The sequence below is a fragment of the Sceloporus undulatus genome, chromosome 1 (genome assembly GCF_019175285.1).
Source record: "Sceloporus undulatus isolate JIND9_A2432 ecotype Alabama chromosome 1, SceUnd_v1.1, whole genome shotgun sequence".
Lineage (NCBI taxonomy): Eukaryota > Metazoa > Chordata > Lepidosauria > Squamata > Phrynosomatidae > Sceloporus > Sceloporus undulatus.
The window spans coordinates 290997679-291017538 of NC_056522.1; the positions used below are offsets into that span (position 1 = coordinate 290997679).

The 19860-nt window shown below is 40.6% G+C and overlaps 1 protein-coding gene across 5 annotated transcripts in view; it reads right to left on the reverse strand.

The window, feature by feature from the left end:
• The window catches only part of ANO5 (anoctamin 5), an 80065-nt gene that overhangs the window by 14565 nt on the left and 45640 nt on the right, over positions 1-19860 (reverse strand). For 4 of the 5 annotated variants that reach the window (XM_042440326.1, XM_042440320.1, XM_042440312.1 and 1 more), the window contains 10 exons: positions 17893-18177; positions 17252-17365; positions 14323-14438; positions 11884-12018; positions 11434-11539; positions 11278-11338; positions 9435-9586; positions 6935-7012; positions 5114-5336; positions 1858-2027 (listed from right to left, as the gene is read on the reverse strand). In XM_042440326.1, coding sequence (XP_042296260.1) covers positions 1858-2027; positions 5114-5336; positions 6935-7012; positions 9435-9586; positions 11278-11338; positions 11434-11539; positions 11884-12018; positions 14323-14438; positions 17252-17365; positions 17893-18177 — 1440 coding nt within the window. Of the gene's footprint in view, positions 1-1857; positions 2028-5113; positions 5337-6311; positions 6387-6934; positions 7013-9434; positions 9587-11277; positions 11339-11433; positions 11540-11883; positions 12019-14322; positions 14439-17251; positions 17366-17892; positions 18178-19860 lie in introns of all 5 variants that reach the window. The other variant, XM_042440303.1, reaches the window with a different exon arrangement.

A 19860-nucleotide genomic window follows, 5' to 3' on the forward strand; every position in this document is an offset into this window, starting at 1 on the left:
ATTCCTCTGCTCCAATACTGCAAGATTGGCTAATAAAGCTATTAGATTTGGCTAATTTAGATAAATTGACATGTCTTTTAAAGGTGAATAAAGTGGATACTTTTGTGCAAAGTTGGGAACAGCTGATAAGATATATAAGCAATGAATATGGAGACATAATGAGTTGTGGTTTTAAAGAGTGACTGAATAGGCTCATATAAGAAGCATCAGTATATGTTATAAGTAGTAGGATTTAATATTTCAAGATAATCATTGTGATTTAAGTGAGGATCTTTGTTTTTGCTTTTTTGTAATTAAATGTTAAGGTGAAATTAGGTAAGAAGCATGAAGAGAATGCTAAAGGATTTTATTGGATGAAGGAAGTCTCTTTTTCTAATTTTCAATTCTATAATTCCTATTTTCCTTTTCTCTCTCTTTCTTTCTGTTCATCTTCCCTATTTAATCTTTTTGTCAATGACTATCCTTTATCTTTCTCTCTCTTTTTTACATTTTTTCTTTTTTCTTTAATTTTCTTTATTCTTTTTTCATATTATTATATTTACTATACTAGATAAATAGATAATAATTTTATGTTTATATTAAGTTTGTACAATCAATCTTTGTCTCACTTGTAAAAAATAAATAAAAAATAACTGATGCCAAACTGTTAGAGTATCTGTCTAATCTAAACTGGACAGGTCTGCAAGCACAAAAAGTGAGGAAAAAAATTTCTGGCTGTATTGATAATACCAGGAACACACATGAACGGGGCCTCTTGTATCCAGGAAAATCAAGGTAACACAAACTTGTCAGTGTATGTGTGTGTAAAATTATGTCACTAACATATACTATGTACCTGTTCCAAATAACAGAAGCTAGTAGCCTAGCATTTGGCTGATGAATTAAAATTGACAGGTAATTCTGTATCTCTGTTTTCTGGCCCTGGATGACTGTTCCTTGTCAATTCTGTCTCCTAGTTTTTCATCCCAGATGCCATTTTGCTGGTTCTTTTGTCACTAAGACAGCTTAACCAATGACATAGAACCATAAAATCTGGTAATGAATTATAGTACACATTTATTACTTGGAAATGAAAAACTAGTCAAATTCCTCAGTGCTCAAGTTAGAGACTAGGCTACTGAGAACAGCAGAATATTACTATTTGATTCTATGGACCCAAACAGACAGGCCAAAATAAAGCTACTTCAGGTCACTTTGGAGGTATGCTGTTTAAATGACACACGTATCTTAAGAGATCAGAAGCTGTGCCAAAGCCGTGCTCCAGTCCTTAGGACTGGAGCATGGCTTTGGTGCAGCTTCCGGCCTCTTAGGATACCTCCAAAGTGACCCAAAGCAGCTTTATTTTGGCCTGTCTGTTTGGGCCTTATGTTTTGAAAAACTCAACAGCTTACTTTGATGCACACAGGAAGGGCAACCACATTTTCAGATAGCCAGAAGTAAGCTTCAAAGGAAATCTTCAGTTGTGTATTTCCACTTTGTAAATACACACACACTATTGCCAGCGTCATAGAGAAAATGCAAACTCCCCACCACCAGCACCTGAAAAACAAGTGCTTTAATGTGAAGTCAAAGGCTTTCACCGGCCTGCATCCATAGTTTTTTTGTGGGTTTTTCGGGCTATGTGGCCATGTTCTCATAAGTTTATCCTGACGTTTGGCCACATCTTGGCTGGCATCCTGAAAGGCCAGCCACAGATGCTGACAAAACATCAGGAATAAACTCTTATGGAACATGGCCACATAGCCCGAAAACCCACAAAAAACTGAAGTGCATTTTAATTGATAACATGATGTTGGATTTCTGTACTATAATGATGAAATTCTGGATGATTGCTTCAGTTGAAAAATGATTACACACCTCTTCGTTTCTCCACTGGTTAAACATATATGTGTAAAGACCAGGATACCCCACAAACTTCCCTTTGAAGAAAGCCACATAGAAACATGAAGAGTAATAGTTGACAAACTGAAACAAGAACATCTTCATAGTGAGTCTGTTCTCATATTCAAGGTGAGTTCTTGGGATTTCTGCAAATTCAAAAACAAACAAACAGAGATTTCGTACATTTTGCACCACTGACAAGCTCAGCAAGCCACCAGTGAGGTAACTGTTTTTTATGAGTTTTTTAAAACATAAAAAAATAGTAGTAGTAGTCTTGTGAGAGAAAGCTATTTCTGTATAACACTGTGAGACTGTGAATGACATTCTTACCAGCAGAAGGTACCAAGTAACACATCTACAACAGAATGCAACTGCCAGCAGCTTATTTTTATAAAATGAAAGCAAAATATAATTTTGCTGATTTTAACTGGAGATCATCTTATAGTAGAAAGGATTTATTTCAGAATTATTCTGAAGGTTTTCATTATCTTAGGATCTTGTCTAGTTCTTACAACACTGCCCTTCCCATTTCTAGTCCCCCCGCCCTCCTTATCTCTTGACTTCAGTTACCGTTCTGATCAATGTTTGATTCAAGGTAGGGGAACTCTTTTACTGTTTGATTTTTTCATTGTCTAGGTTGAATTTATGTAGATCCTATGTGGTCATTATTTTTGTTTCCTTTTTGTTCAGCAGTGAGCCTATCCTTCCACGTTCTTCTTGGACCTTCATTAATAACTGTTCCAAGTCTGTGATGTTTTCTGTTATTAGTATGGTGTCATCCACATATCTTAGATTGCTGATATTCCTTCCTCCTATCTTCACTCTTTCTCCTTAATCTAAGCCTGATCTTTGTATGGTATTTTCTGCATAGAAATTGAGTAAGTAGGGTGATACAATGCAACCTTACCTGATCCCCTTTATCAATTGGGAACCAGTTTGTTTCTCCATGTTCTGTTCAGTATTCTCTTGTCCTAAGTAGACATTTCTCGTCAAGACTATCATATGTAGTGGCACTCCCATTACTTTAAGAGCCTTCCATAGTTTTTCATGATCTATGCATTCAAATGCTTTACTATACAGTCGGTCCTCCTTGTATGCGGATCTGCCATGCGCAGATTTGAGCATACGCGCATGGCAAATCCGGAGGTTGTCCCCAATGGCGGCGCGCATGCACGCGCGCCGCCACTGGGGACAACTTCCCTCCCTCCCCTCTCCTCCCCCCAACTCTTTCCTTCCCTCCCTCCTTCCCTCCATCCTTACTTTTTCGTCGCCGGTGCTGCGTTGCTGCTGCCGCCGCCACCTCAGCCACAGCCGGGGGGAAGGCCGGGTGGGGGTTTTGGAGGCCAAGAAGCCTCCAGCCTGCCACCCGGCCCTTCTGTGTCGGCGGCGGCGGTGGCAGCAGAGCACCAGCACCAGAGGCCTCTTCGGCCCCCACTCCGCCGCCACCACCAGCACCTCTGTGCAAGGGCCGGGTGGTGGGCTGGAGGCCTCCTGGCCTCCAGTGCGCCACTCGGCCCCTGCATCGAGGTGCAGGCGCCGGTGGCGGATAGGGGGCCAAAGAGGCCCCAGGCACTCGGCCTCCTCCTCCTCCTCTCCGCGGCGCCGCCACCGCTGCCAGGAGAAAGGCCGGGTGCTGTTCCTGGAGGACTCCAGGAGCAGCACCAGGCCTTTACCCTGGCTGTAGCCGCAGAGGGGAGGCCTCTGGTGCTGGAGGACCAGCGCCAGAGGCCCCCTCTCCGCCGCCATCGCTGCCGGGGGAGAGGCTGTGGGTGTGTTTTCGGGTGCTGTTCCTGGAGTCCTCCAGGGCAGCACCCGGCCTTTCTCCTGGCAGCGGTGGCGGCGCCGCGGAGGAGGGGCCGAGGCCGCCTGGGGCCTCTTTGGCCCCTCTCCTGCCCGGCGCCTGCACCTCGATGCAGGGGCCGAGTGGCACACTGGAGGCAAGAGGCCTCCAGCCACACCCCCGCCCTTGCGAGGTGCTGGTGGCAGCGGCAGCGGCGGCGGAGTGGGGGCCGAAGAGGCCTCTGGTGCTGGTGCTCCGCTGCTTCCGCCGCCGCCGCAGACGGGCCGGGTGGCAGGCTGGAGGCTTCTTGGCCTCCAAAACCCCCATCCGGCCTTCCCCCCGGCTCTGGCTGAGGCGGCGGCAGCAGCGACGTGGCACCGGCGACGAAAAGGTAAGTAAGGAGGGAGGGAGGAAAGGAAAGAGTTGGGGGGAGGAAAGGCGAGGGAGGGAAGTTGTTCCCAATGGCGGCGCGCGTGCATGCGCGCCGCCATTGGGAACAACGGGACTTGAGCATACACGGATTTTGGTATACGCGGGGGGGGGGGGCGGAACGGATCCCCCGCATATACCAAGGACGCATTGTAGTTTATAAAGCACATGCTGAGTTTTTTCTGGAATTCTTTGGTACACTCCTTTGGCCATTGTATGTTAGCACTGTGGTCTGTAGTGCCTCTTCCTTTCCTAAATTCTGTTTGCAAATCTAGAATTTCTCTGTCCATGTATGATTGGAATCTATGTTGCACAATTTTGAGCATAATTTTGGTTGAGTGCGAGATTAATGCTATGATTGATTCTACATAGTCTCCTTTTTTGTGGATGGGGATGTATATTGTTCCTGTTACTTGCATATAAAGGATATGCATGAAAAATAACTCCCTCTCTCAAGAAAGAATATTATAATACAGTGTAGCATGCCATTTTATAATTTACAAGATTAACAGAGCTTTAGTAAATTCTTACAGAGGTGGTTGACACATGTCCACAATGTTACATCTGGAAAGGAAACTCATGAAAGACCTATTCTCTGTTTGTCTACCTGTCTCACATTTCTCTCTCTCTCTCTCTGTCACAATTAGACTAAAAATGGTAAATTATGGATTCTGTAATCAGTGGATGAGAAGAAATGGATCTTGTTTGAGTTCTCTCTTCATTTTCTCCTGTGATAAAACTGGTAAGATGGTATAAGCACAGTTAATCCACTGCAATAATGTATGCCCAAACTCTTATTTTAAGATTATAGAGTTGGAATGGAAGCTGTGGACAATTTAGGACCAAAGCCACATGATATAGAGGAAGACCTCCAAAGCTCTTTCTCAGGGATGCTAGCTACCAACCTACACCTGATTCTGTTTCCAGGTGCCAAATGAGTCACCATTAGTGTGTGTGTGTGTGTGTGTGTGTGTGTGTGTGGAGTATATATCTGTCCTTTCAGACTTCATGCAACATACCTACCCATATCTGTGATCCAGATGGCTATCCTCTCATATATGAAATTCAGAATCATAATGATGACAAAATTCAGTAATGATGCAGTGACTGAAGTGGCTAGCTGTGGTGTCAATAAACCTCGGATGGGTTGCAGAGTTTGAGTGTTCTCCATTATGCTAGCAAAAGCAGCATAAACAGCAAGGCGGTAGACTATCACAGCGATCATACTTGCTATGATCAAAGAGATCTGAGAGAAACCACAGAGATGTAAGAACACTGATATCATATCATTCAACCACTGGTAATTCACAGGACACTGATATCATATCATTTTACCCCTTTGGAGTAGGCAAGACCCAAAGATCCAAACTACATATCATTAATAATAGTATAATATGATCCCATCAGTGATGGTATCACTTCAGACTGTAAGCAGGAGAAGAACTGTATATTTAAATACTCCTGTATTGCACATATCCTTCTTTCCAATAGAACAATAGCAAATCAGTCAGAACACTAAGTTAGGTTCTTTCCCACAATGTTCTAATTTTCTAAAATAACTGAACTTCTTTTTTTGCACCCACTTTCATGTCTAAAGTGATAGTTTCAACAGAGCTGTAACTCTGATTTATTCTGAATATTTAGAATGACTACAAGTACACCATGCAAATTCATGCAAGCCACACAAGAGGAATGAAATCTCAAAATGCATCAGTAGTCTGTTACAACTAGAGGAGCTGGACATTCCTTATGTAGATTATAAACACTGTGTTCTGTCTCAATTTTCCAAACGCTAGAGCACTTTCCTTTCCTTGTCTTGAAATTGAAGATGTACATGGGTACAACTACATATTGGAAAGTTCAACTGTCTATACTGAATTGATATAATCCATGATTCAATTCTTCCAGACCGTTAAGGTAAAGAGATTTGGTCTCAAGTTAAATGACAAATGCTTATGATAGTAAATTTTATAATAGTGCTTTCAGGCAACTGAAAACGTTCTGGGAAATTTAGCCTCCAGTTTACAATTTCTGAAGAATTATCTCCTAAATTATATGACTCAATGTGTGCCTTGAGTGATAGCAGGAGAACAGTAAAAAAAAAAAATTAAGTCCACAGCCCTTATAGCAAGCAACACACCCAAAAAAAAGAGGTGCAAAGCAAAGTCAAGCTTAAAATGGTTAAGTATGTGCTAAAGTGATGATTCAAAAGGATGCTCACCCAGAACAACACTGTAGTTCCTGAGATGCAGAACCGCACAGCCTGACTAGTTAGGGGCAAATAAGGCTCCAGCTCCTGAAACAGTCAAGCAAGCATAGCACATGTAACCACCCATCTTATACTGAGCACTGCAGAAAGCAACCTTAACCATTGTGAGAAAGCAAACACACCCCAAGAAAACCACTCTAATACCCTTTAAAGAGGGTATTTGCAGCACATTTCCTCTTATGGGGGAAAGATAGGAATGGATGTCTCAATGAACAATATTGTTGTTGTTAGCTGCCCTCAAGTAGACTCTGACTCATGACAACCCTGTGGACAATATACATGGATAGAAAGGTGAAAATCAAGAACATCTGCCCATTGAAAAGGAAGATAAAGAGGGCTAATTTGTTTTCTTCCTTTCCAGTTTTGCAAAGTGAAGGGAGATGCTGGAATTGAATGCAGCTTTTTTCTTTTTCAGTTTTCATAACTTCTAATCAAACACACTTTTTTCATTCACTATTATCTTCCAAGTTATCAATTTTTTTTAAAAAAAATGTTTTTTGCTTTCCCACTTGAAGAAATGTCTCAGTTCATTAGTTGCCACTCAAAGCTGCAGAGATCTTGTAGACCTGTCTTACCCAAAATAATACTCCAAAATACAACAAGCTTAGTTTCCCATAGTCATGTAAGCTCTTCCTTTTAACCAATTCTAGTTCCTAAAATGGTAGACCAGATAGTTTAAAAAGGAAAAATTAAAGAAATGCAGAATGTTTTATTAACAATCACCCAACATAAGTGCTACATTGGACTCGTGAAAACCAAAGATATGCATAATTGTTTTGGATAGATACATTTCTTCTTTGCTCCTCCTTTCACAGTGCACATATACAAATCAAGAAGACTCCCAACTGACTGTAATACAGTCTCTTGTTCAAACCAGAAACTATAATTCTAGCTATGGAGCAACCCAAGAACCTAAACTAATTTAAAACTCAGTTGCTATTGCCAAATAAAACTGGATATTTCGGTTAACTAGAGATTTCTAAATTTTGTTTCTGCATATGCTGTGGGGGATGGAAGGAAGAGTTGTATGTGCAAATAAAAGATGTGTACATATTCTAAAGGTACCAGATCCCATCTGATTTTGCAAGCTAAGCAGGGTCAGCCCTGCTTAGTACTTGCTTGGATGGGAGACCACCAATGAATTCCAGTTGCTATAGGCTATACAGTCCTCCCTTCATATTCGGGGTGGGGTGGGGTTAGGGGAACGAGACCACTGTGAATATGGAAAAATCATGAATAACTCCATCCTCCACTCAGAAGCCAGTTAAAGGGAAGGGTGAGTGGGGGAAGAGGAGTAGGGGTGTGCTCCTTTCCCCCCCACCCTCCTGTCCCTTTAATTGGCTCCCTGCCCCTTCTCCTACCCAATCCTCTCCATGGGCACTCAAGGAGAGGATGGGGAAGACAAGGCAAGAGGTGTCTTCACCCCTCCGAAACCCTTCTCCTCCCCGATCTGGTCATCCCAAGGAAAGGATCAGGGAAGAGAAGGCAAAAGGTGCTTTGGCCCCTCCAAGACCCTTCTCCTCCCTGATCCTGTCCTTGGGTTACCTAAGGAGAGGATTGGGGAGGAGAAGAGTCTTTGGGGAGCCAAGGCACCTCCTGCCTTCACCTCCCTGATCTCTCCCTGGCTGCCCAAGGAGAGGTCAGGCAGGGAAAGGGAGGAAGAATGCCTGCATCATCAGCCTTGATCTCACAAATAATTGAAATTGTGAGTCTCAAGGCCATGAATATGGAAGGCTGACTGTATTCCATAAGAAGGAGCTGGCAAAACCACCTCTGAGCATTCGTTTCTAAGAAAATCCTCTAAAATTCATGTAGTCATCATAAGTCAAAAGGCAACTTGAATGCTTACGTGTGTGCGTGCGCACACACACAAATATATTGGCTTATCTAAATGTGGCCTTTGCTTTGCTTATTGCCCAATCTCATTGAGGGTTGCCCAGAATTGGACACAGTAGTCCAGGTGAGCCCTGAATAACCAAGTAGAATGGCACTATTACTTCCCTTGATAAAGACACATTTATTGATGCAGCCTAGAATTGCATTGACCTTTTTAGCTGCTACATCACACTTCTGACTCATGTTCAACTTGTAATCTATTAGGACTCCTAGATCCCTTTCACAGGGAGTCTTGTTAAGCCAGGTGTCCTCCTATCCTATATCTATGCATTTCATTTGTTTTCTGCCTAAAATATATTTCTTCCTGTTGAAGTTCATTTTGTTAGTTTTGCCCCAGCATTTAATCTATTAAAGGCGGGGTACAGACTGCCCAAAAAAGGCAGCCTGCTGGCGCCTGGTTTTCCACCGGAGGGAAGCCTCAGCCGTCAAACAGCGAGGCTTCCTGCTGGCAGAAAAAGAACCTGCAAAAAGCGGGTTCTTTCTACACTGCGGTGGCGGCACTGTGTGGATGCTGTGCGGCACTTGCGTAACAATAGCGATGCCTGTGTATACAAGGCGCCACCATTTTGATGCCCTCGTCACATGCTAGGGTTGCGGGGTGTCTTGAAATGGTGCCCTGAGGCAACCCTAGCATGTCAACAGGACATGCCAAAGGGCCTGTCTGTTCCAGGCCAAAGTCATTTTGAATTCTGGGCAAGTATCTTACAGACAAATCCTCAAAGACAACCAGATTTTTCATTTGGATGCCTACCTTTCATCAATGGAATACAATATTTGACTACAGATGTACAGTAATTGGAATCCTATATGTTAGGTATTAATGCCTGAATTGCAGAAATTATTTTTCTGGATGGTTAACTCTCAGAATCCCCCAGGTAGTATAGCCATGGTGAATAGGGAAATTCTGGGTGTTTCTGCCCAAAAAAGTAATCTTTCAAACTCTGTAGAGTTGTATCTCACTCTTGAACATTTGTACAGCTGTATCGTCTAATGACACAGGTGAATCAAGACAGTCTGTAATGTTTTGGCACAATTCCATCCTAAAGAGTAAAGAGCTTTCATACTAAGATGCAGGACCAACTGTTAAAAATTTTCTAATGTGTAGCTGAATTTAATGTATCCCTCAACCTCTAACAGGTGTTTGTATTTCAATATTCCGATAATTCCTGCCCCAATTACCTGAGTTACTGGATTCTTTCTCTTCTGGGTACATTTTGCTTCATACTCTGGCCTTAATTGTAGCTGCTGCTGTTCTTCCTCAAAATCAACTAAATCCCATTCATATTCAAGTCGAGCTTGACGCCGCTTCCAGAACTCCAAAAAAAGGGTAACTGCAATTAGAGAGTATTAAATAAAATGAGAACTAACAAGGGTATGGGATACGCAGTAGGTAAGTACAAAACATACACACTACTAAATATACTGTACTTTCTTTGTGATCAACTAGGTATTTATACAGTGTGCATCAATTAGGTATTTATACAGTTTTAAAATAAAATACTAAAGTGGATCTCAGTTCCTTCTGAAGAGGCCATTATTAATTTCCTCACTCAGAATTGAAGTGTGGAATTTATCTGCAATTTTGGGACATGAGACAGAGGTTTGTTCAGATGTTTGCTTATTTTTCAACACTGAGGATTGTACCTTGGGATCACCTATGCTTAATAATAAGGTGACTAGGGAGGTAAAGGATACATTACATACAATGGTCTACTTACTAAGATTTTTTTTCTTTTTTGATATATATTTTTTTTAATTTGGTGGCAAAACCTTTTTTGAACAAAATTTGAGAAAACACACTGGCTGAGATCCTGCATTGGACACATAGGGGCTCTCCAGGCCGCCCCAAAGGGATGGCTGGAGGCACCAAGTTTCCCTCCAGAGAGACGCCGCAGCAGCCAAACTGTGCGGGGTCCCTCTGGACCAAAACAAACCCAGAAAAAAATGGGTGCTTTTTGGCACATGGGGACGATGTCATCGGTGCACCATTGGCACACTGTGATGTGACCATGATGCAAGCATGGCGCCTGGAGGTGTGAATGTGGCGCCACGCTTGTGTTGTACATGCGCACCACATATGTACGGCACCATACATGCAGATGCTGCATGCTCCAGAACCCTAAAACTGGCCCGAGGATGGCGCGCCCCACTCGTCTGTCTTGGGCCATAGTTACAATGTGGTGGCTATGCTCTGTTTCCCAATTCAAATCACCAAAATCCACTGTAAATCCAGGCAGCAATACCGAGGGACTGAATTTGTGGCCCTGGCAAGTAGGATACTGAAGGATGATGTGTCTAGACCTTTCCTGACAACTAGCCCAGATTTCTAGTGAGATGGGCTGGATGCATGATCTTTCAGTGACCCACTTGCCAGCATCCCTTAGTATGGCTGCCTAGAGTTTAACATGGATAGGTTTGTGTGTCATAAGCAGACATAGCAATGGCGCCATGGCCATAGCAAAGTTATGAGTTTGTAAGCCTAGCTTACACCTTTATAACATCTTAAAAAGATACCAGCCATTGTTATCTGTGTAAAAATAGTTCAAAAATCATGAATATCTTCAAAGATAATTGCTGCACCGCTAGAGTGCCACAATGCTGCCCACTGTGTGGTTGGGCGGCGGGCATGACACCAGCTTGGAAGTGGCATCAGGGCATGCATCATCAAAACGCCATGCTACCATACACCAAGTCGGCATATTATGCCAGTCTGTGTTGCCCCTAAGTTAATCATTACTAAATGGCTTCATTGTTGCCAGCAATGCTAAAACTTGACAAACTTCCTTTGGATCTAACCTCTGAATTGTTGTTTAGATATATATTTGGCCAGAATGTGACTATAGACAAGGCTTGCATCACCTATAAATCATGTGGAGGTTCTCTGCATATTGTTGTTAACTGATTTTTGTGAGCAAGTGAATAGGTCTTATTTGTTAATGACTGACTACAAAGGTTTGGATTTAGAGTTGCTCTTCTTAAAATGCAAAGGTCTTTTGTTCAGCAGAAAGACAAATATACTTACCCCAGATACCCATAAAAATTGCAAAAAAGAGGGTTGCCACATTGTCAAACAAATGGGAGTACTGAAAAAGAAACACAAACAATTGTTTGAAAAAAGCAGTACTAGAAAAAATGAGTATCTTTTTAAAAAAGCTTTACCATTTAATAAAGTACTGACCTCTGAAGACTCACATGTAGAATTAAGCCTCCAGTAGTCACATTTTTTATCACATAATGGGCACATGATAATTTCTCCTCCAATACTGGAGTCACAGATTTCTTGGCTGTAAAGGACAAAAATTAAATCTTACATTTAATTAGACAGGATTGCAGATGAAAAGTGCTTTCATACAAATACAGGAATATGAAATGAACCATTCCTCTTTCTATGAAGAATTATAAGCAGTGTTATGCTCAAGATATAATAAATAGTTCAGCAACTGTATTATATGTTTGACTAACATGTTCCCAAAGCAGCTCACAGAATCAGCAGTAACTTCACAGTGTGAAAAGCTACTGGAAAAATAATTGGAAAAAATGAAAACAGACCCCAAAGAGCAAACAATGGAGAGGAGAGGGCAGCTTTCATTAGACGCTAATCATAAATTGACTTGTCAGTTACGCTTACCTGCTCATATTTTCATTCATTGTAAAGGCACCATAGAGAAAACAAATTAAACCAACAACAGCTGCAAAGAAGAGCATTTCAGTGTAGAAACCCAGCCATGCAAAATAGATTCCGATTCTCTCTCCATAATACTTCCTGCAGGAAAATCAAGTAGTGAGATAAGGAAACACAAGAGGTAGTGAGCATTCTCTAAAAAGAATGTGGAAAGGTTAACTGTAAATAAAGATAAGTGGTAATATTTACATTTGAAGCTACCAGGCAAACATTAAGGGAATGCTAGTATGTTTACAGTAATAAAATCCTAATTGCAGGCAAAGCTCCATTAACAAGGACTCTGACAAAGAAGTTCTGTTTTACAAAAACTTTTTATAGGAATTTGGGCTCCCCCCTTTTTTTCTTGTCTTCTATCTAGCTGGGAGAAAGGCAGCATAAAAATGAAATCAATCAATCAATCAATCAATAAATGGTCTCTAGAAGGTTCAAAATGTTTTTGTTTTCTAATGCGAGTTATACCTGACCTGGTTGCTTCATTTCACATATGCATACATGTCAGCTTTAAATAAAAGGTTTGTTGAAATATGTTGAAGTGCTTTACATTTTTGTGATGTAGGAACCATCACTATTATTTCCATGTTATTTCTACCTCTAGTACCAAAGTATTTATTAAAGAAGGAACACATCTTCAACAGACCACCCCAAAAGGGAGGGCTGGAGGCACCCATTTTTGCTCCTGAGGGAGGCTGCAGCAGCCAAACCATGCAGCCTCCCCCCACACCAAAAAGAAACCACTAAAAGCAGGTTCTTTTTGGTGCATGTGGCAGATACTATGAATGCGCCATTGGTGTACTGTCACATGTCGATGACACAAACGCAGTGCCATGATGTGCGGGCGCTGTGCCATGCTTGCATCATGATGGCAGCCCCTATGTGGACAGGAGGCTGCCATGATGGTGTTGTCATTATGTACTAGGATTTGGAAGTGTGCGGTCATTCTGCTCTTCCAAACCCTAGTTTTGGCCCCAGGGTGTCATAAAGCACTTGTTTGTACTGGGCCTACGTGTGCATCTGCACTGTAGAAATAATGAAGTTTGATACTACTTTAAGTGCTGTATCTCCATCCTATGGAATTCTATGGATCTGTAGTTTTATAAGGTATTTAGCCTTCTCTGTCAATGACTGATGATGCCTCAAGAAACTATAAATCCCAGGATTCTGTAGATAGAGCCATAACAGTTAAAATGGTTTTAAATATTATTATTATTATTATTATTATTATTATTATTATTATTATTATTTTGACGTACTCTGAGGTATAACTGTATAACTAGGGAACCAACATTACAAAGTGACTGAAGCAAATATTTGTTCTATAATTACTTTAAGAGCATATCTAGTTTCCATTCACATGTCTCCCAGTCATATAAGATTCTCCTTCTCCATCACTCAACCCGTTTTTTTCTCTCCTCACCGGAATTACAGTCAAGCAATGGCAAAATTACACCACCTTTAGTGAAAGAATGACCTCAGAATGAGCTGAACAATATTGAGACTGTATGGCATTAAACAATGGTCCAAAACACACTTCAGAATTAATCCAGTTTGAGACTATGTTAACTGCCCTGGTTCAGCACTAGGGAATCCTGTGCACAGTAGTATGTTGTGGCATCAGAGCTCTCTGGCAGAGAAGGCTAGCTGCCTCATAAAACTACAGTTTCCAGAATTCCCTAGCATTGAGCCAGGGCAGTTAAAGTGAACTCAAACTGGATTATTTCTGAAGTGTGTTTCAGTCCAAAATCCAACAAGCAGTTGTCACAGCTAAACACCAGATAAAAGGGACACATTAAATCAAAGCAGTTTTATACCTTGTTGTTTAATAAATGCTGCTGATGAAGATGAAGCAGTATTTTGGATTACTTGTGAAGTAAATCTGGCTCTAACATGATTGTATAATACTGTATGTGCAAAATAGAGACAGCATAAATGCTTGTCCTATGGTGGAATCAAAGGCTGAGATCCAGCAGTGACATGAATGTTTTGTTATTTCTAAATAACAAAATTACTGTCTCCCTCAACAGTCCTCAAAATTTGCTCTCAATTGCTGGAAAATATCACAACCAGATTCTTTGGGTGGTACAGAGGGCTATGGGGAAGGTAAGAGGAAGAGATTCTGGTTGCACTGGTGGAGATACATCACTCACTAGTTTATCATGACTAGTGCAATAATGGATTTAGCACCTTATCTCTTGGCAATATTTTTCATTAAACTCTACCTTTTGCCTGAAGAGCGGGGACCAGTTATGGTCCAACATATCTACCTCTGTTTTATTAAGACTTCTATGCACTTTTTTGCATAGATCATTTTTAAAATGAATGTTAGACATATAGTGCAGTGGAAACCCTTCCAATCTCCATGACCATCAAAATGCCAACAGTCCTCACCTGATAAGATCCAACGGCTGTTCTTTGAAAAAGCGAGGAAACCTTGCCCACTCCCTGTAAAGTGTGTATCTCTCATTTTCACACTTTGGATCATTTGCTTTCCTCCAGTACTGACACTGTATGAGTAAACAAATAAATAAAAGGAGAAACAAGCAGAAGAGTAAATGGCAATATACATTCTGCAATATCCGTTTGCTCCAAATACCTGGAAGAAGGAGATGACAGGCAGGCAGGCAGAGGAAGAGAGGGAGGGAGAATGAGAGAAGAAAATAACAGAATAATTTCAGTATGTTTCTTTGTATCAAACAGGTTGTACAGAGGGGGGAAGGAAACATTCATCTGTACATTCACAGTACTACATGTAGTTTTTTTTTTAAAAAAAGAATTGTGTGTCAGATTTGAGATGTGAAGATCTAAGGGGAAATGGATAAAAATTGTTGAGGAAAATTACAGGGTTTTTTTGGTTGTTTTTTGATTTTTTTGATTTTTTTTTCCTGAAAAAAACAGAGCTGGCAGCAAAAGAGAAGTGGATTATGGAATACAGTGGGCCCTTGGTATTTGCAGGAGTTTGGTTTCACGAACCCCCATGGATAACAAAATCTGTGGATGCTCAAGTCCCATTAAACACAATGGCTTATATAAAATGGGAAAATCAAAGTTTGCTTTTTGGAATTTATACATTTTTTAAAATATTTTCAAACTGCAGATGCTTGAATCCATGGACATACGATCCTTAAATACAGAGGGCTGACTGTATTTTCTTTTAGAATGATCAAGAAAATGTTTAACACAAACTTTTCACATATGTACTACTCCAAAATTATCTCTAAAACTATGAAACATGAAGACTGTTATGTAAGACTATGTTCAATATCAGATCACTACAAATTCTGGTCTTTCTTTCCTTTTCTCAGTTCATTTTATGGAAATAAGTGCATTATGTCTACTTGACACTAAAAAGAATTGGTGGAGGCAAAATATTTTTGCCTTTTTTATTAATGTTAATGTTACAATCTGTATTCATTACAGTTTGGGACCTTATAGCTCTATTTATACTAAAAGCAAACAAACACAACCCCGTATATATGTTTAAAAGTTCAATTTGTGGTTCTATACTGACTAAATTGTACTTTTACTATATCAAACATGATAATTATGTCTGATTTATATAAAGTGGTCAGAATTCAATATGGATGGATGACGCTGGGATGATGGGAGCATGGTGGTTCCGCTCAGGTATAATAAACTCCTATGGCAGTTACAATTGTATAACTTAAAGAATTATGTGTTTGTGACTGGTTCATATTCACGATCTCATATTTTCAAGAGATTAGGGGATACATAGGGACCATGACAGTCTCCCAATCCCCATTTACCAGGCAGCAGCCACTGCAACTGATTTTTTTTTGGGGGGGGGGGGGGTCTGTTCTGTTGATCAGGAAGCAGATGAATGACAGCACCACCACCATCACCCTGTAAGAATGATCTCCAATGTGACAGGAACCCTGCTTCCACCTATCGCACTGGAGATTGCTCATAAGAGGAATTGGGAATCTAAATCAGCTGCTTTCTGATAAACAGAGAAATAGATGCCTGTCAAGGTGGGATGGGGTGGGGTTAGGCCAGGAGATGCTATGAAACTAAGTAGCTATGGTAGTTACACATTCATAACTGCCTTAGTGAACTCCAACACAGGAATTTTACATTCTTAAAATAACAAAAATTACTTTCAATCTATAAAAGAGGTTCCTGAGTATCTTTTATTCAGAATTCTGAAATCTGAAGTACTCAAAAAACCAAAACTTTTTGATCTATGACACAAGTAGCATCGTGTATACCAGTATTGTATTTGTGAGACTGGAGAGAAATGTGGCTGGAGAGAGATGAGAGGATCTGTGAAATGGCAGGAATACACACTTGATCTCTCCAGGCTCATTATGTCTTATTATGTATAGTGATCCCTCCAAATTCTCTGGGGTTAGGGGTGAAGGACCCCCCATGAATGTGGAAAAACCACAAATAAAAAAGCACTCTTCTTTTTACCTAAGAGAACCCCTTTTTAGTAATCTCCAGGTCCTCCAGTGCAACTCTATGGTCAACATCTGCCACAGGTTGATCATAGAATCATGCTGGATGACCAACAAATAGCTAGAGAAGTGTTTTCTGTAGAAACTTGTAGGTTCTCCAGCACAACTCTATGGTCAACTTCCAGCAGAATTGTAATGGAGGAGCAAAAGCTTTCTAGAGAGAATATATTAATCAAGACCACAAATAATCAAATCTGCAAAAGTCAACGCTGCAAATGTGGAGGGCCAACTGTAACTGCAAATACAAGTACTCCAAAATCCAAAAAATCTGAAATATGGAACACTTCTGGTGCCAAGCATTTTGCATAAAGGATACTTAGTCTGTAATACATTTTTCAATTGTTCCCCAATAATGCTTTTTTTTCTTGGAAAAAAGAAGAAAAATGTCCCTTCAGCTTCAAAATGTTCAGAAATTTTACATCACTAGTGCTAATACAGAACAACAACAACAACAACAACAACAACAACCTACACACACACAGGCAAAAGATCCTGCAAAGTGCTTTCTGTTTGCCAGCAGAGGGCACTGTGACATTAGAGTTTAATCCAACATTGTTACATTATTACCTCAATATTACAGCACTGTAATATATTTCTCCTCTTCCTGTTTTCACATGTTCAGTATGCACAAGTACTACCTTAGCTCATCTATGTGCCTTCACATATTTGTGTTATAAGCCTCTTCCACAACAACAGTTACAGTTATAGAGAATTGTGGATGTTATATCTGGTACAAGCTAGAGTAACATGTCATTAAAAACCAAGATGGTGCAGTTTCCTCTGGAAAACCAGAAAGTTTTAGGAAATGAATGATTGACAGAATGGGTGACTAAGTTACCTACATCATGAAGAGGATAAGCAGCAGTGTATGTGCCATTATTTAGCAATCTTTTGATGCCAAATTTTTTCTTGCCTTCTTCAGTTCCATAGGGACATCTTGTTAAAATATAGAAAACCTAAGAGGGAAGAAAATTCAAATAGACTATTTAAAACTCATACTTTCCCTGCCAACTGAAATATATACTTCACTGCCATGTATGAATATGAAACTCTTTTCTTTCCCTCTCACACTCCAAAAATAGGCCTGTCAGCCAATTTAAGACATTTTGATTGTTAAACATTTTGAAATATTTCTGTATAAAACTGAAGGGAAGGGGAAAATATCTGAGTGAAGGCAAGCACTTTGCATTATGAAAACATATATGTTGTGCTATGTCTTTCTGTGCATGTCTTGACCAATAAAAGCCACCTTCCACTTATTTTATAAAATGCTGGGTGTAGGTTCTACTTCTTCAAAATACACACACACACACACACACACACACACACACACTCTCTCTCTCTCTTTTACTTTGGCCCAATGGTCCAATGGGGCAGACACAGCAGATAAATCAAATTGGTTCAATGAATCTAACCTACCCAAGGCTAACCACACAATTTAGGTCTATGTGTGTTAGAAGTAGTAGAAAATAAAAGTACTCACAATTCTGTTCCTGACAGATGGGGAGAAAAATGTATTCTCATCATCAATGAGGTAGAGTTCCTGCCTTTCCTTGCTAAATGGGGCTGTAAAGTAGTCTGGTTCCGGATGCATAACAATCTCAGGTAGCCTAAATGGCCAAAATAACCAGTCAAAGGGGTTTTCTACAGCACAAGGGATATCACTTTCCTTGATGGGCATTTTGATGTTCAGCACTTCAGCATATGTGGTCAGAACTTCCCAAGGTGCATGTATCTTCACAAAGTATGTTTTCCCATTGTCAGATTCCTGCAAATGAAAAAGTAATGTTTGATGTTAAGTAGCTCTACATCTGTTTCATCAACTATAAAATACATCATGTAAGAGAGTTATAATCAGTCCCTGCTCCACAGCATATGCGCACAGTGTTCTACTTCACTGTGATTTCAAAGCAGCATTGGTGAGTTAGGCTGTGTGTATCTCCCCAATCCCACATATATTCAGAGTTCTATTCACTCTGTACTGCATCTATATTCACTGTTCACTTTGTATTCATTCTTTAGTGCATCTGAAGTAGATTGACATCCACAAAAGCTTATGCAAAAATATAAATCAGTTAGTCTTATAGTTTTTCCCCTTTCTCCCTCCCTTTTTAAAGAGTTCAGCTTAGTGGCAATTGGTGGCTTCAGTGTCAACTGGGAGGTGAATCCATAACATGTTTTAATTTAGACTTTAGAGGAGTTTTAATTCAGAATTTAAAGGAGCTGTCCAAGTTTCTGAATCCCAAAATAAATTCACCATTTGGTTTCATTCAAAATAATTAACAATTAATTTTTTTCCTCACCTATGGTTCTATGTTAAGGAAGATGAAGACTGATGGTTGGGGGGGGGGGGGGGGGGGGGGGGGGGGGGGGGGGGCTGTGGCTGGAGCTGGCACAGGCTTCTCTTGGAGCATCAAGTCTGGTGTAAGCACACTGATTCCAGCAACAGAAGAGGTTCCTTCATATCTCTGAAGCTGCTGCTGCCCCAGGGTCCAAGGCAGATCACCCTCCCAAACTGTGTCTCAATAGCCCCACACCTTTAGCCACTGGCGGCAGCAGCAGAGTGGTCAGAGTGCAGCTTGGCACCTCCTAGTTCCTCACAACACTAGGTGGGTCAAGTACATACACGCATTCACTTCAAGAATAGGAATTGAGAGAGAGAAAGGATGTGTGTGGTTCCTGATTTAGTAGGGTGGGGCTGGAGCAGTAATTGTTTCCATTACAATGATTACTTTCGAATAATCACACAACTTTCAATGAATCGTGTTTATGACTCCTATAATAATTTATTATTATTTTCATTTCACCTATGCTGTAAAACATTTAGCAAGTCTGCAATAATTTAAGTGTGATGTTTTGTTTTTTTGTTCCCACAACAAATGGTTTGACATTATATTTGGCCCATGCAGACCAGGTCTTAGACCACATCAGAATCAACAAGATTTAAACTGATCATTAGTAATCTCTCTTATTACCTACGTATTGATTATCATGTTACTATTACGTAAGACATTTCTGTTCTACACTTCATAAACACACAAAGCAGTATACAAAAATACCCCATAAAAATAAATAAGAATACTTAGTCTGTAATACATTTTTCAATTCAGAGTCTGTAAGGACAGGGCTGGGTAGGGCATGGTGGGGATAAGTTGATAGAACCTCAAAATTCCTTAAGGTGCAGCTGAACTGTGGATTGCCTGTATAGACTGCATGCTCTATCTTACTATATAGTATTATTTTCTGATCAGCATACAGCACAAGGATGAGCAACTACCTGAACTCCAAACACTGCCCACCAGGCCTCAGAGTGGTGCACTGCCACTCGCATATATATATATGCCTCCCGTGGCTTCCAGGTACAGCAGGAGGTTAGTTCACAACATTTTGCCCATCTGGGCTGTTTTAGGTCTAGGAGAATTTTTAAAATCTGGAAGTAAACTTGAGTGAA